Raw genomic sequence first — 15,841 nt, forward strand, 5'->3', positions numbered from 1 at the left:
ATCATAATTATAGTTTTGAATGTGTAAGAATGATTGGCAGGATAACACCACAAAAAAGATGTTGCAACAAATATACAAATTAAAAGTGGCAGGTAGTTTAAGGAGTGTGGGTTAGCCAATTTCTATAAAAAACAGGAACAATTAACGCAAAACAAAAGTCAGTACTGAACCCAGACAACCAGGATAAGTTGCACAATGCCGCTCAGAATTGTATTGTTTGTCAGCATTTAAAAATGCTCAGAGAGAAGGGTTCAATACTCTCATCATTGGGGCAGTGCAAATTCAGTTTCTGTTACCTCCAGACTTGGCAAAAATATCATGAACACATTTGTAAAATATTATTTTTCCGCTCAAAATAGTTAAATTCAAGGGTTAAAGATGTTCCCATTCAAGCCAATAGGTAACTGTAGCTGTACACTATTCCAGCAAGCTACATACAAAGCCACATGCAGTCTTTAGGTCACACGCTTGACAACCACTCTTATCTTGTGCTCGTTTAATTTGGTCGTCTCTTCCAACACAGCTTCCTATTATCAATCACGGACAATGTAGCGAGTGATCATCATTTGATGTGACAGAACCACCTACCTTCATGACCTCCTGGGCCGCGATGCCTCCGATGAAAGCATTGATGGGAGCCAGGTCTCCCATGGCGCTGAAGGACAGCTCGGTCACCAGTGCCTCATCCAGCCGCTCCTGCCGCGCCGCGCCAGTGGCGCATTCGTTCCGCCCCCGTGCCAGAGCCACCAACTCGTCTGCGTCAGCCTGCGTGACGAGCACGCGGTGACAGCAGCACGAGAGACGACAGCAGAGGGGGCAATGTCAACTAATACGCAAGGGCAACGAATGGTGTATATTGATAAATGCCAAGTCTAAGGGTCTCACCACTCAAATAAGCCAAGGGGATGATGCTCATCTCTGTTGGCAGCTCTGAATCAGTGGTGCAAATTCCAATTCTTTTGGTGGGGACCATCAGCTACATATCATTTATTTTCAACTGCTTTTTATGTTTAGTTTGTTGTCCTTCCCCCGCACCTCCGATTAGCACGGTTGGCTACGCACGGTGCAAAATAATTTCAATATACATATATTACATATTCACAATTGACTTGCAAAAAAGTGATATGAACTTCATTACCTGCAAAAAAATATGAGCAGCCTAGATCTGTAAGTAATAGAGGTAAATGCATCAAATTCCCTCACTGTACTCCCACATATATGCTCCCCACCTTCAACAACTCCAACTAACCAGTGTGGTGAAGTATGCTCAAATAACCCACATGACTCTCACGACTTGGGGAGGCCCTCATACAAGAGTGGCTTGACAAAGGGCTGTAACATGTACATGATCTCCAACTAATATTTAAAAGTGCAACGTTCAAACTGCGAGTCGTTTTTTTTCAGCGAAAGCCTCACCCAGACAACCAAAAACGTGACTGAATATTAATTATAAACCCTAGTAAGGTATAGCAAGTGCGCAATCGAAAGATTTAGGGGAAGGATGATGGGTTATTATATTACCATGTCGCTGTGACATGCATTAGAAGTGGTATGAAAGTTGTGGACTGTGAAATCTGGCGTGTTATAAATGCCATTATTACCAGTAAATCAATACAGCAAGTGGGTTACTACAGATCTATCTATTAGTGTATGCATTTATACAGGCTTTAAATTGTCCTGCTACAGAAATACTTAATGGTTTGAGACAAGAATCCGAAGATCTTTATGAAAACCTCAAAAACTCAATAGTTTTCCATGGTGAAAATGTTGATGTTATTATGTCATACTCTAGATTGCATTTTAAGCCACGAATAGAAAAACTCTTTAGATCATCACTTCGTTGGAGAGCCCACCATCTGCATCTTGACAGACTTTCAAATGCAAATTAACACTCCCAAGTTACTGTCACATACATGGCAGGAACACTTATTTTTATAACAGTATTCTGCTACCTAAAACACTGCACAGAGAGATTGTTGAGCAGACAAAAGTGAGCTTAACTAAGGGTAAGCATGGCAGAGCTGAGCCTAAGTCCATCTAACATCTCACTCACCTGGTTGCGTGGTTTGGGCAGGCGTTTGTGCTTTTTGACAAAGTCATGCAGGGCCTGGAAGGCGAGGTGGAGTTGACCCGGACGTTCAAATTTGGCAAAGTCTGTCACGACCATATCAGGTTCCGCCAATGCCTTGCTGAACGTTTTCTAATGTGGGTAGATAAAAAAACAAGTATAAATAAAATGCATGGAAATATACTTCATGTCATGAAGACTTTAGACAGGTGCTATTAAGCGAGCAACGACTTCAGTGGTATGGCACATGATGGGATGTGACTAACACCCAAGTATGATTGCAGTAAAAAATATTCAGTGCAGACGAGACCAAAACAAAGTCCGTGCAAGACAGCTACTAAAAGAAGACACTGCAGAAGTCATGTCACTGGACGAAAATCAGGAAATGACAAATACCCATGAGACATTGCAAAGAAAAAACGTACCATATTAAGCCCAGTCACCTCTCAAATCAAACATGGCAAAACGGTGACAAGAGAACATCATAGGCAGATGTGCAGATAGCATTTTTATTAACAATATTTTTTTATTGCAACCAAAAGCGAGTTTACTTTGTATAATTCATTGCCATGATCAACAGCCTCATGAAATAGTTATAATTCTTAAAATTAACTCCGATTGATTAAGCGATTCAAGAATATAAATGTCAGGGAGTTCATCGTTTTGAACCTGATGATATGGATGGGCTTCGAGGAAAAACACGCGCTATTATGCATGTGATTACACAGAAAATATATTACACTGTGGCAGGAAACAAGGCTAACATGTTACTTAAAACAATGTTCACATAAAACAATCTGGAGCCTCAGCTCAGCCTCACAACAGTCCCACGTGCATGAATAGCATTCAATAATTAATCCTGGATTAGCAATATCACTGTAAAGCAAATTGATAAATAAGCACTCACAAAGCTGATCTTCTTGGGCATTTTAACTTGTGCGGCAATACCACCACGTTTGTAGTCTGAGAAGCCGCTCGTGTCCCCGATGCTGAATGTGTATGGGCCTGAAAAACAAACCCATCCATTTACACGACAAAACCATATGGTTGTTTATGCATACCAATGAAAGGCTGCATAGGACATGAGGGACAGGTGTGGTCAGCACAACTTTTACTTCCTCATAGTAAGAATATGACACTCCCACAGCCACTCATAGGCCTAGTCAACTTTGAAGAGGCTCAGGTTAGGTAGGATGAAATATTGCCACTAACATGTATTGCTGCAAACAGACCGAGTATCCATATTAGAGGCGCAGTGTGCAACCCATGATGCCACTACTTCTCCCACCTACACGACACACACACACCGAAAGCAGCAGCAGTTTCAGTTGGGAAATGTATACAAACTTGAGTCTTTGCCCCTACGGAATTTGTATTACCAAAAGCATAACTTGAGGGAAGGCACTCGTGTTGTTGTGTTAGCGACTGCATGGTGTAATATAGACGGCCGACAATGTTTTTGTGATGTGAATCAAGACAAGATGTGCAAGGCTGTGAATTTTATGGTACCGTACTTTTAAAAGTTTACCAAAAGGTTCAGCACATGACATCCTCCAACAACGAGTAATTGTTTCGTTCTGTTGCAAATGTGTGACAATCATTGGGATATTTCAGCTGAAAATCGGTATAGCTATTAACAAGAATTTTTTTTTTTTTATAATTTTTTACATACTACGTAAAACATTTTTTTTTTACCATTTTGGAACAAATAGTACATTGTATGTTAAATATAAAATAAAGTTAGAAAACCTGCCATTGGATTACATTTCATCAACAAAAAGTTACACTGGGAAAACCATCAATACCATCTGTAATGGCATGATACAATTTAACCTGGCAACCAGTGTCACTTAAAATTACAAGATATATACAAACATTGATAGGATTTTGGAAGATTTATTGGGAATGCCTTGTGTGGCTGGTCTGGGGCTTAATATATTACAGTGGAGTTTTAAGTGGCCTATACATCAACTCAACCACATGAATTGGGCTCGGCACAGAAACTGCAAGCCGTGATTGTGTCGGCCAATTCCTTAATCAAACGATTGTCTCACCAAGAACTTTGATCTCCCGAGGTTTGCAGTTATTGAGCTCCGTCATCCCCTGGATTTCAGTGAAGATGACGTGGTCCCCACTCTCAAATCCATGCCGGGTTTCATCGAGACATGTAACAACTCCAACGGCGTCCTGCAAAAAAATCCATCACCACTGTCTTCATCACCAAAACCAATTACTTTTCCCCAAGAGCTATCAGACATCTTAACGTATGTTTTTGAACTTCTTTCGCACCGTACATAGCCAACCATGCTAATTGGAGGTGCGGTGTAAGAACCAACTAAACACAAAAAGCAGTCAGAAATAAATTAGTTTTCAATCTAGATTTAAAAGTGTATGTGTACTTATGTTGACCAATTTTGACACATTGTGCTTTGACAAATGATTAACTGCACAAATGCGTTTTAATTAATTTCAAAGTAATTGGATAATGTGCCTTTCATGTAATTCTTGGAAAATTAACTGGTTAAAGCCATCGGGATTCAATCACTTGATGCTCTGTAAACACTGGCAGTGTGTGAATTTCAAAAAGTACATCCAAAAAGAGTTATAGCCAATTGAAGCAGATGAAGTGTGTTCAACATGGGTATTTGACAAACAATACGCATCTGCGAGCCCAGACATGAAAACTAAATCTGGAATAGCTTGAACATGTTGGGCATGGAAAATGCACGTTGAAATGTGTATGCACAATCACTTTTCTGCCCTTGATGCCTATGTATGCCAAATTCACAGCTCAAATAATGATGATGTGGTAAAAATATAATACCAGTGCTGACACTGCAAGGGTATTGTAAACTTTCATGCTATGCTTCAATACATTGGAGAAAATGACATTTTAATGTGCCCGTGTCTACCGTCACAAATAAGTTCACATTTTAATACTTTCATTTATACAGCATCAACAAAAATCGATGCACCTGCTCAAAAAACACTGAATACGACACGAGAAAATGTCAAGTGATCGCAAAAAATGCAACACTAAATGACTCACAAAAACACCACACCCAGGCACACACAGAAAACGCAACTCCAGATTAATCATTCACCAGGTCGCTCCATCATGCGCATCCATTATTTGAAAGCTAATGGCCTCAATGTTGCATTAACGCCAAACACAAAGCTTGGTCCCCCAAGCACCCACACGTTGTTCTTTACAAATGCCCGCCAGTTTGTATTCAATCCAGCGTTCGAAATCTCCCTTCTCATTCACGCGAATGACTGCACCACTCGATTTGTCCGTTGAAAATGGAAGACAATCTATCGCTAAGCTGCCCTTGTCTACATTCTAGTGGTAAACAGCAATCAAGTGAATGCTGATTGGCTCTGCAATTGGAGTGAGACATGGATTGATCCTGATTGGATGAGTGGTTTATTTCATGTCTGGTCACCAAGAAATCACTGGGGAAACTGCCTGCCACTACACCATCAAGCTTAAATCGCACAAGCGTGGACACGGACACGCACGCAATCCTCCTCTCCATTCGCTTCGCTGCCATGACATTTAGGTTGTGCCAATTACTCTGTTTACAGAGACTTCACGGTTTGTAAGAAATGTCTCTACTGTATAAAAGACCAAGGCACAATCAATCACTGCTGTGCTTTACATCTCATAAGTGAGCAACTGCTAAGAAATTTGTTTTAATTTCAAATGTAAACAGCTTTAGAATATTATGGATGGCTGTAATAAACATATGTGAACATGCATGCTCTGTTGGGTTGTAACATTAGTGTTCCTGTATTTCTATGGAAAGTTTCACGAAAAGTGCAGAAGTGGCATTAAAGTCAACCAATGATTAATTACTGCCAGCTGCATCTAATGTCTGTCTCACTTACTGCATCTTAGGAGTGCCAGAGTAACAGCTGCTGAAGTGCAAGTGTAGACAACACATTCAATCACTACCTTTGTAACTGCAGAGATCATAGCGCTGACGGGTTGTTCTCCAGTAGAATCCATCACCGTGAACTCGTCACCAAAATCACAGAAGAGTTGTCTGTCAAATAACAACAATAACACACCCGCACATGACAGGTTAAGGTGTCGTTATCATTACGTTAATCTACTCGTTCATTCACAAAAATACAAATGTGCTGCAAACAATTTTGCTTGAGATAGTACAGTGGCTGAGTGGTCAGGGCACTGAGAGATAACAATTGTGGAGATTCTGGGTTCTAATCAAAGCAGTCACCAATTGCTAAAATAGTGACAGTCTCCTGGCCAACAATGACTGCACAAAAAAACAATTAAGTCAAATGAATTTGTTTTACTTTAATTTGGTTTATTCCAGCTCTGAGAATTCAACATTTTTGTTCGATTGACCAATAACCATCTTTGCAGTGCATTAAAGGTGTGCCCCTCTCGTGTTAACAAAGGTGTTGCTGAAGTGATACAGTAGGTCTATTGGGACAGTTTACAGTTATCCATTAACACCACTGAAGTACACGCTCAAGAGGCAAGCATCAACATCAAAATAAAAAAACCGGGAACGGCTTTGTTTGCAGGGCATGACACACCACCTGCGTGACCTAACACAATCTTCATGTACATCTCGATGCAATGCACACGATTGGATGAAACATGGCACCGCTGTTAAACATGGCTGAAGGTGCACACAAAACTGGCATCTGCACGCGCCCGGAAGGGCCCCTCACATCAATTCAACGAGAGACGCTGACGTGCGTTGCGTTATAATAAATCAATCGAATGGCCGCATGGTTGCAAACAAACGGTTTAGCCTAGTCGGCTATGTACTCTAGCTAAATGCAATGAGTAGGAAGCACGCGAGAGTAAACACGAGTTAGCACAATGCATGCTATAACGGTTGAGTAAGCACCAAAAACACTTTAGCCCCAGTATTGGTAAGTGCTACACACTTTAACAACACACAAACATTATTAGTAAGCAACATCAAGCATTATAGCAAATTATAGAAAGCACTATTGTAGTCGTATGCATATAAATTGTTCGTATTAAAAGTAGCATTAGTAAACATTATAGATAGAACAAGTAATAATAGGTTACAGACATTAGTAACCATGCGAGTATGCACATTCTTTTGAAAGCATTGATTAATAGCAAGTATAAGCACTTGCACATTTTAATGAGCACTGGACAGAAAAAGCACAGGCTCACATTATTGAGATATATCAAATAAGTCAAAAAAGTATCAAGAACGGTTTACATAATATAAATAAAATTCAGTGGATTAAGACTTAAATTACGTAAACATATATTTGCAAAAAAGGTGATATTGCGCAATAAAGCTTTACTTCTAAAGTTAAGAATGAAAGTGTATTCATCTCAAGACAATACGGTTACAGAAAAATTGGCATATAAGTGAGATAAAAAAGAAATCTAATAAATGAAAATGCAGCAGTCAAAGCAGTAATGAAATTCATTTGACCATGGGTAGTATTTTCCCTACATGAAATGTATAGCACACAATTAACATTTATTAACAACGTTATTGCAGACCGACCATGCTCGTGTGAAATGTGCCCACGCCAACTGAATGTCACACATTCATGTCAAGCGGAAAGATATGCGAGAGTACTCACCCAAATAAGCCCCTGGTGTCTGCTGCGATGAACTTGATCCCTTTGGAGTGACACAAATCGCCGACGCGAATGCATTCCTCCAAGGTGGAGTTGGTCAACACCACAACCTAGGGAAAACCCATTAGGAATGTGTTTTGGCGAAATAATTAAATTACCTTCATGGGCAATCAAGTGAGCGTTTGAGGCAAAACATATCCTTTCTAAAGGAGGCCTGAGGTTCAATAAAGATTATTATGTACCTCCCATTAGCAGTTGGCTACATACGGTGCGCGAAAGAAGTTCAACGTACATACATTAAAACAATCATTGTGAGTGTACTGCTGCTCAATTAAAGATGCAATGAGCAAATGCAGGCAAGCAGGCAGCAACCTGTTACAAAAATAGTTGGGAGGAATGCTTAAAATAGTGGTATGCAGCTGAAACAAATCACAGATGGACCCAATGAGGATGGGAGGACACAGGTGGTGCAGGAGCATTAACCAACAACACTGCGGTGTGCGCAATGACCTGTGATTTAAATATCTGTAACTATAAATAACTACCGCCTACCGGCCAAACGGTAGCACGGTGGGTTGAGAGTCAATCGCCACTAAATTCAATCCGCATGACACACCACCTTGTGTAATGGGTACTTCCCGTCTCAGAATTAATTCAAATTTCATTACCAATGCCCTGGTCCGAGTCATGTAAAAACTAGCCAAATAGAATTGTTAAACACATTACTATTCAGGCACAATGTTGAATTGCTTTTCATTATTATGTTCTCTTTTACAAAATCTTGCCAGGTCGCCCGTCTGCCTCCTCCAACATCATTTTTTATTTCGGTTCACCGTGAATGACTGCCAGTCATTCCATGTTTTCCAGTTGTGTCCCTGACAAAAATCTCCAATTGAGCTAAATTGTTGTTGACGATACACCAGCCATGCTTCCCAAGGGTTCCATGAAAGGCGAGCCACCACCACACAGTGTGGCGTAACCTCTCCCTCTTTCCGTGGCCTCAACGCGCATCACAGTTGCTGGTACAGGTAACACTGTGGGCACGCTCTCGGCGCCTGAACAGAAAGCGGCCGTCATTGAGTGCCCGCGCGCGAGGTTCCACGGCGAGCCAAGCCTCCCGATGAGGTGTCGCTCACCAGGAACTTGGAGAGGTACTCTTCGGTGAGTTCGCCCGTGTACGCCGACACGTGCACGTAGGTGTTGAGCTCAGAGAGTTGGGGCTGGCACACCTCGGCCCGGTTCTTCCCCAGGTCCTTCTCCGGCAGATAGAACTGAGACGCACAGATTCGAGGTGGTTGGCAAAGCACGGGTGGTCACACAGGAAAAAGCAATGTTAGCTTTTTTACAATACAATGGAAGAAATGTTGAACTAAAAGCTTTCAGCACATGCAAGACACAGCTGAGAAAAGTCCGCGTGCCAAGCAACGTGTGCATGAGGAAACTGGGAAGACTAGAATACTTAACAGCAGTAATTTGTTACATGGGTAGAAAAGACGGGTGATTAATTTACCTACATAAGGAGCTCGCCTGGCAGATAACCAGGTGGTCATTGACAAGTTTGAGAAGCTAACCTGGGAGTAGAGGTCCAGGTACTCCCATGTAGAAAGAACAACTAAGGTACTTATTTATCTCTGCGAGGAACTCACCTGGGAGGAGAGGTCCAGGTACTCGGCGTTCCCCTGGTCATGGACGGAGACGGACTTGACGCCGCCCAGGATGACGTTCTTGGCGATCTCCACGCCCAGCCCCCGCATGCCCGACACGAGCACATCCGAGCGCTGCATGCGCTTCATTGCCTCGTGGCCGAGCACGTACCTGGCGCGAGCGGTGCCAAGTGTTAAAAACCCCAATGCACCGTGTCTTCGCCGTACGAAACGATGGTACGTATTAAACCAAGCCAGCAAGCCAAGCGATTACATTTCGAGTACTCGTGCAATGTTTCAAATTGGCATGCGGGGTTTGGCTAATTAAAGTTGATCATTTCCACATAATTCTCAGTCGGAGGAAAAGTGAAAGGGTTGTTCTGATAAAACTATCAATGGGCAGTGCTCATTTATGTTGGCGGCCTAGCTGCTTGAATATTTAACATTCCCATTCCCACAAATGTTTATCGTTTTATTGGAAATTAAGGACTGATGAGCCCAACTAGGATTTTAGCTACACATTTTCAAATGTGTATTTGCAGTTCTCTAGCATTTGCAGAAAGTGGCAGTTCTGAACCATCTGATCGTTAAAGTATATTTTCAGGGAGGCAATCCTTGATTCTCATCTGTAGTCATACATCACATTTATAATGGTATTCCATGAATTTAATCAGTTGATAAAAAGGGTGATCAATTTATAAAATAAGAATTACAGTATTATAAAAAAATTTGTATTTCAAAGCCTCTTTCTCCCACAATTTCCAAATACTTATTCAATCTCTCAACATTCATCTGTAAAAAATGGAGACGTCGTTTTCAAAGTATTAAATCGCCTGATAGAGAGTGATAGGGGCATAAATCAGTAGGGAAAAATAAAGAAAATACATGGATCACCCCATCCAACTAATTCAAGAGTCAATTATGTTTGTAACACTGCAGTGAATGTAGCACCTCGGCAGGGTACACGGATGACATGGACCAATGTAATGAAACACGTAGTCCTTTTGTCAATCCATTTTTGGATTAGAGCCAGTTATTTAACCATACCTCACCACGCTGGTCCGTGCGAGGTGAATATAAAACAAAAACATTATAAGTCTTTGACACGCATGATCTGGTGCATTATTGTGAGCTAAGGGATTCATTTTAACAGATAAGTCAATACCTGTCTACTGCAAAGCTTTCAAGGACGACTGCACATTGACGATGTATAAAGCTTAAATTACCATATGTTCAAAAGCTAGCTGCAGCTGTCTCATAGAACAGAGTGGTATCAAATATATTAGCCATGCTCTAAAAAACATCCAGCCCGAAGACAGTAAACAGCAGAACTTGCTTTCAATTAAATCTGAACTCCTGCAATGATGATGTGAATGTTCTAACCATCACCAACACTTCAGCCATTCATCTTTAAAATCAGCCCATTTTATCGGTCAACCGTTTCTTATGGCATGCAATACATTAGTCTGTTCTCCCACCAAGGAATGCCACCGATTAGATGAAAATTTGAAGACCAAGATACAACAGTGACTAAAGATTTTCTTAACAGAGGCAAACGGTTAAAGTCATGTTGCCAACAGTTTTACTACATATTTCTGTCTACAATATACCTTTAACTTCATGGCTCATGTTAACCAAACTGTATAAATTGGGCAGCAACACTAAACAATAGCTTATAACAAACGAGGTTACAGTACAATGTTACAGAGAAGTGAAATATCTCATTTTGGAATTAAGATGCCTTTACAAGGTAAATTGCATCCTTAGGAATTTAAAATTCATTATCTAAGCTATGAATTTCATGAACATGTGCATTTCGGTATTATTTGTTAAACCTCTGAGGTATTAAAATATGGTGTATGGCATTCAACCACCATTAAATACACAGGCTCAGAATTAAGTATGATTCATTGAATGAAAACCATATCATAAATTACATGTACAAGGCAGTCACAGCTGTAGAGTACATTAAATATAGCCAAGCACACATATCGCTATAATGAGATATTTACTCCGAATATGATGAAGACACTACTGTACTTCAAAGCAAGAATGCCGATTACATTTGGCCAGTACATCAATTGTTTAAACCTTCATTCACTAAATATAATACACCCCCCGCATTATTTTAGTTTATTTTTTCCCTGGCATCTCTTTATAATGGTTCTAGGACTCAAAATATAAGAACTATTTCACCAATAGCCACAGCGATTCCTTCAAAGTTTACACATTTGAAAAATGCATTGAGGCTGCCTGGCCGAGCTGTTGTCAGCTGTCTGATTCCAAAACATGTTTGGAAAGGTGCTCACAAAACAGAAAAGTACCGAGTGCAGTACTTACAGCTGCCTTGAGTACAGGCCCTCATCGATGTCAACATCATTGCCTCCATTCTTGGCCATGTCCTGCAATAAAAAAGTGTCAACACGGTTTAAAGCATCCAAATTGAAACTCTTTTCAAGGAAGCTTTCTTCGACTTCTTCTCGATGGAAACGTTTCCTCATTCTTTCAGTCTGCGTTGTCAAACGGCACACTTTGGAAGAATTCACATTCATGATTGCGATAACCGTCTCTCCCAAAGTTAGTGGCCAAGAAAACAACAAGTGATGCATTTAAGTCGAAAGGACACATCTGAGTATTGACGATAACTTAAGCAAAGCATGCATAATTAAATCAATTATATCACATAACCAATTACCTTTGTGCTCCAGCTTGCTTACAAGAGCTGAAACAATACTTCCAGTATCTCCAACCTCGAAGAAAATGTTCACAATTCAATTTTCACCCCTCTATATACACATTGTATATAAATATAAACCATGAACACATACGCTAAAAATATAGTATGACTAAACTGCAGGATAGAGTCGCGTCATTGTAGGACTATGTATACAGCTGTAGTGACCACACAAGTATGCAACGTTTATTGTGCATTTACGCAGTGAACGCCCATAGGGTTTCAGCGCTGCTGCTTAGGTTACCAAGCCCCCAGGGGGGACGATTGCCATGCAGAACTTGCACATGGTTGGTTGTAATGAAGTCTACCGAGGCCAACGTGTAAAACGTAAAGGTGCAGCCCTCTAATTGCATGCTGAAGTCACTGTTGGCCTCCGCATTCAATTCGAGGAGTTTTTAACAAGGAGGAGCTCTAGAGACCCTCTGGATCGTAGCTGGTCTACTTTCCCAACCTGGCTATATTTATATCTTTGAAGAGGAAGTGAAAGGAATGCTCAAAACACATTAAGAGACGTGTAAGCTTGAATACTCCTGGTGAAAAACTCTTCCTTTACAGTATGAAATGATAAATAATAGATTTTTTAAAGACTGGTTTCTCCTGCTGTTAAAACTGATTTTCATCGGGTTTTTTCTGCACAAAACAGCTTACAACTGAACCGGAAATGTGTTATCAGTGAAAATACCCAAGGTCCAGGATTTTTTTTACAGCCAATAATAGTATCACCAAGAGGTGTAAGATAACAATACACCTATGGTTAAAACTTCAACTTCTCAAATCCAGGTTTTAGTTGAGCACAAATATAACTGCACAACTCAAAAGTGAAGTCTAATTTAACATAAAAATGGATTTCGGTGTTTTTTAATAGAACCCTTAATGTGAAACGTTACATGAGAAAAATACTAAATTAATTGTATGTGTTTACACGTTGACCTAATTACTGTAAAATGCTATACACTAAACATATATAAACGTAACTGGTATGTAAAAGTAATTTCTAGATTTTTAATCAAAAACAATGTTAGTATATTTCGATTTAAAGCTTTCGTGACTGCAGGGATTCATCTTCTTGGTTCTTTCGGTAAAGTGGCCGAAACGTCGTGAGAATTATTTTATTATGTTTAATATTATTATTATTTTCATTCTACGTGACTTTACCGAAAGAACCAAGAACAAAAAAAGTTAGTACATGTAATTATGTATAATCTGTACGACTGCATGGATTGCTTGGTACCTTTTTCGTTAGTATTTAATTTAAATAAACATTCAAATAATTCAGTTTACATTTTCCAAACTGTCAAATTCTTTCACAAAACAAATTAAGAGGCGTTAATTTTCTCTCTCAGATCCACAATGCAAAAGTGCATTTTGGCACTTTCGACAAAAAAATTTGAAATGTCATTTTCTCATACTACTTTGTTACCTAGTTCTATGTGGAGCATTTATGTTATGAACGCCTATGAGAGAGTATTGGGATCCACTTGTGTTCATACGCATTATAAAATCAAATCATTGTCATTTACGTCGGGACAAGGTGCGGGACCATTCCGTGCAGATGAGTCGCCTTTTTTAAAATAAAAAAAAACAACTGAAGATTGAACCGTGGTAACACGCCACAACAGTGTGTGTGTGTGGGGCAGCAGTGGTGGCTTTTCAGCACTACTTGACCGAACACGACTACGTTCAAAGGCTACGCTTGTGAATCACCCGGGGTTTAATGCTCGCGGTGAATGAGTGGTAAATAGGTTGAGTGATCAATAGGTTATGGATCGGTGATGAACGGAGGCTGTATTCACAACGCTCAGAGCACAATTACGACTCCACATGACACCCTAACCGCCCAACTCAATGACACTTGGCACAATTACCGACACACTAACGCGTCACATTCTGAAACATCTAAGTGTCGATAAAAATTAAAATACAAATATTATCTTATCACGGTGTATGTATTAAATAAAATACCAAGTTGCTATTAAAGCCTTCACATTAAATCATTGTGTAATTAAGCGTAGAGATAGCGCTGCCATATGTCAAAACAGGTCTTTAAAGCAACGCATTATGAAGGCTCGTGTATTTTTTTACAAAATACGGATTAAATACAAAGACAATGGTAAAGTCAATACAGCAATGAAATGGCAGTAATGTTAGTTTAACACGTAGGCTTCCGCGACCAATTTCATCCATAATACAAGTTTGTGTGGGTTAGACCGCGTAAATATATAAAGTGTGGTTAAACCCGCCACCAGTAATGTCAATGTTCAAACGACTCGTTGAGTACTCGCCCAGTGTAAGGAGGGTTTCGTCACATTCGCGTGATCCACCAAACCACCTCTCGTCTACGTGGGGAGTTCGCCGGGCGAACATTCTCGCGTGTGCGAGACGACGACGACCAAACGCCTCCCTCGCCACCGCATCGACGCGCTAACTCAAGCTAAAACGTTGACACATTCTCAAACCTTACCGGGGGTGACTTGACCACGTCGCCGTAGTTTAAAACGCCGCGAATGCGGTCACTCGGAAAACGACGCGAAACAACAAAAACTCCGCACGGGGAACCGCGAGAGCGCAGAGAGAACAAAAAAAATCGTTACTTGCGAATTACAACAGTTATAACTTCCCACACCGGATAAGCAAGCCGCGCGTCCCATTGGCTGAGGAAGTCTGCCCTGACACCTGGCTCGTCATTCTCATTGGACACCGAGCAATGACGTCAGACCCGCCAGCCAATGACATCGCAAAAAGTTGAGCCGCTCGTACTTATCCGCTCTATGAAATGCAAAGCAAGGCCTGGTATTAAAATAGATAGGCCCCGATGCGCAGTCATTGCAACGCTTTTGTAAAAGCAAATAAAATGTGACTTTGAGGGTAATGGAATGGCGAAGATTGCGACTCACCGCGTCCTTTGGCAGAGAGGTCTTGGCCGCTTTGCTCGCCGTGCAGTAGGAACCCGTATTGTCGGCAGAGACACAGCGCTTCTTGGCCGGTGGGGAACTTGACATCTAAACGGTTGTGACCGCACGCGAGAAGTTAACCTTCATATAACCAAAGCACCAAAATATCAGTACTTATAAAACACCACCGACCACACCGCTCGCACGGCACGGCGAAGCGACAAGTCTTTTTTTGTTGTTGGAATTAAAAAAAATAACCGCGAGCGCGGCGCCGTTGGCAGTGCGGCTTCGTGCACTTGGTGGCGATGGAGGAGTGGTTAGCGGCACTGGAGGCTCGCGTGCGCGCGTGCGTTTGGCGGCTGCGGGTAGAGGAGCGCGCGTGGCGAGGCGGTAAAGGGAAACGAAAGGGGCTCGCGGCGTGGCGGGTCGCGGCCGGCGCCTCCTCCTCGCACCTGGAAAGCGACGCGCGCGGCCGGCGGGGGAGGGACAAAGACAAGATGGCGTCCACGTGCAGAGCGCCCAGCGCGAGACGCACGGCGCGTGCGCGGGGCGGAACCACGTGGGGAGGGGGGGGGGCGTGGGGCGGTACCACGTGGTGAGGGGGGGGGCGTGGGCCGGACCACGTGGGGAGGGGGGAGGCGTGGGGCGGGACCACGTGGTGAGGAGGGGCGTGACCACGTGGGGGAGAGGTGGGCCTTACCCGGTCACGTGGGGAAAGCTCGCTTAACCAACTCGCGTCCAGAACCAGAGTGCTGTATTTATAGTGGAGGAATCCGATGAGCTGTAAAGCTCTTTGACAATACAGTCCAGTAGTGAGAGGATGGGGGGGGCGTGGTAAAAAAGGGCTGAGGTGAAGCTTAAGTAGTTTGAGCCTGGATTTTATTGCATCCAGGAT

At 41.8% G+C, this 15,841-nt stretch overlaps 1 protein-coding gene across 2 annotated transcripts in view; it reads right to left on the reverse strand.

Moving 5' to 3' along the window:
* Nucleotides 1-15,501, reverse strand: part of UBA1 (ubiquitin like modifier activating enzyme 1) — a 29,006-nt gene extending 13,505 nt beyond the window's left edge. The window contains exons 1-11 of one of the 2 annotated variants that reach the window (XM_078609784.1): nucleotides 15,399-15,501; nucleotides 14,950-15,054; nucleotides 11,662-11,723; nucleotides 9,325-9,493; nucleotides 8,815-8,949; nucleotides 7,682-7,788; nucleotides 6,027-6,117; nucleotides 4,123-4,255; nucleotides 2,976-3,073; nucleotides 2,054-2,200; nucleotides 589-765 (exon numbers count right to left, since the gene is read on the reverse strand). In XM_078609784.1, coding sequence (XP_078465910.1) covers nucleotides 589-765; nucleotides 2,054-2,200; nucleotides 2,976-3,073; nucleotides 4,123-4,255; nucleotides 6,027-6,117; nucleotides 7,682-7,788; nucleotides 8,815-8,949; nucleotides 9,325-9,493; nucleotides 11,662-11,723; nucleotides 14,950-15,054 — 1,224 coding nt within the window. In that variant the 5' untranslated portion in view covers nucleotides 15,399-15,501. Of the gene's footprint in view, nucleotides 1-588; nucleotides 766-2,053; nucleotides 2,201-2,975; nucleotides 3,074-4,122; nucleotides 4,256-6,026; nucleotides 6,118-7,681; nucleotides 7,789-8,814; nucleotides 8,950-9,324; nucleotides 9,494-11,661; nucleotides 11,724-14,516; nucleotides 14,652-14,949; nucleotides 15,055-15,398 lie in introns of those variants that run through there. The other variant, XM_078609785.1, reaches the window with a different exon arrangement.
* Nucleotides 15,502-15,841: the final 340 nt, after the last annotated feature.

The sequence above is a fragment of the Lampetra planeri genome, chromosome 32, assembly GCF_965212315.1.
Source record: "Lampetra planeri chromosome 32, kcLamPlan1.2.h2, whole genome shotgun sequence".
NCBI lineage: Eukaryota > Metazoa > Chordata > Hyperoartia > Petromyzontiformes > Petromyzontidae > Lampetra > Lampetra planeri.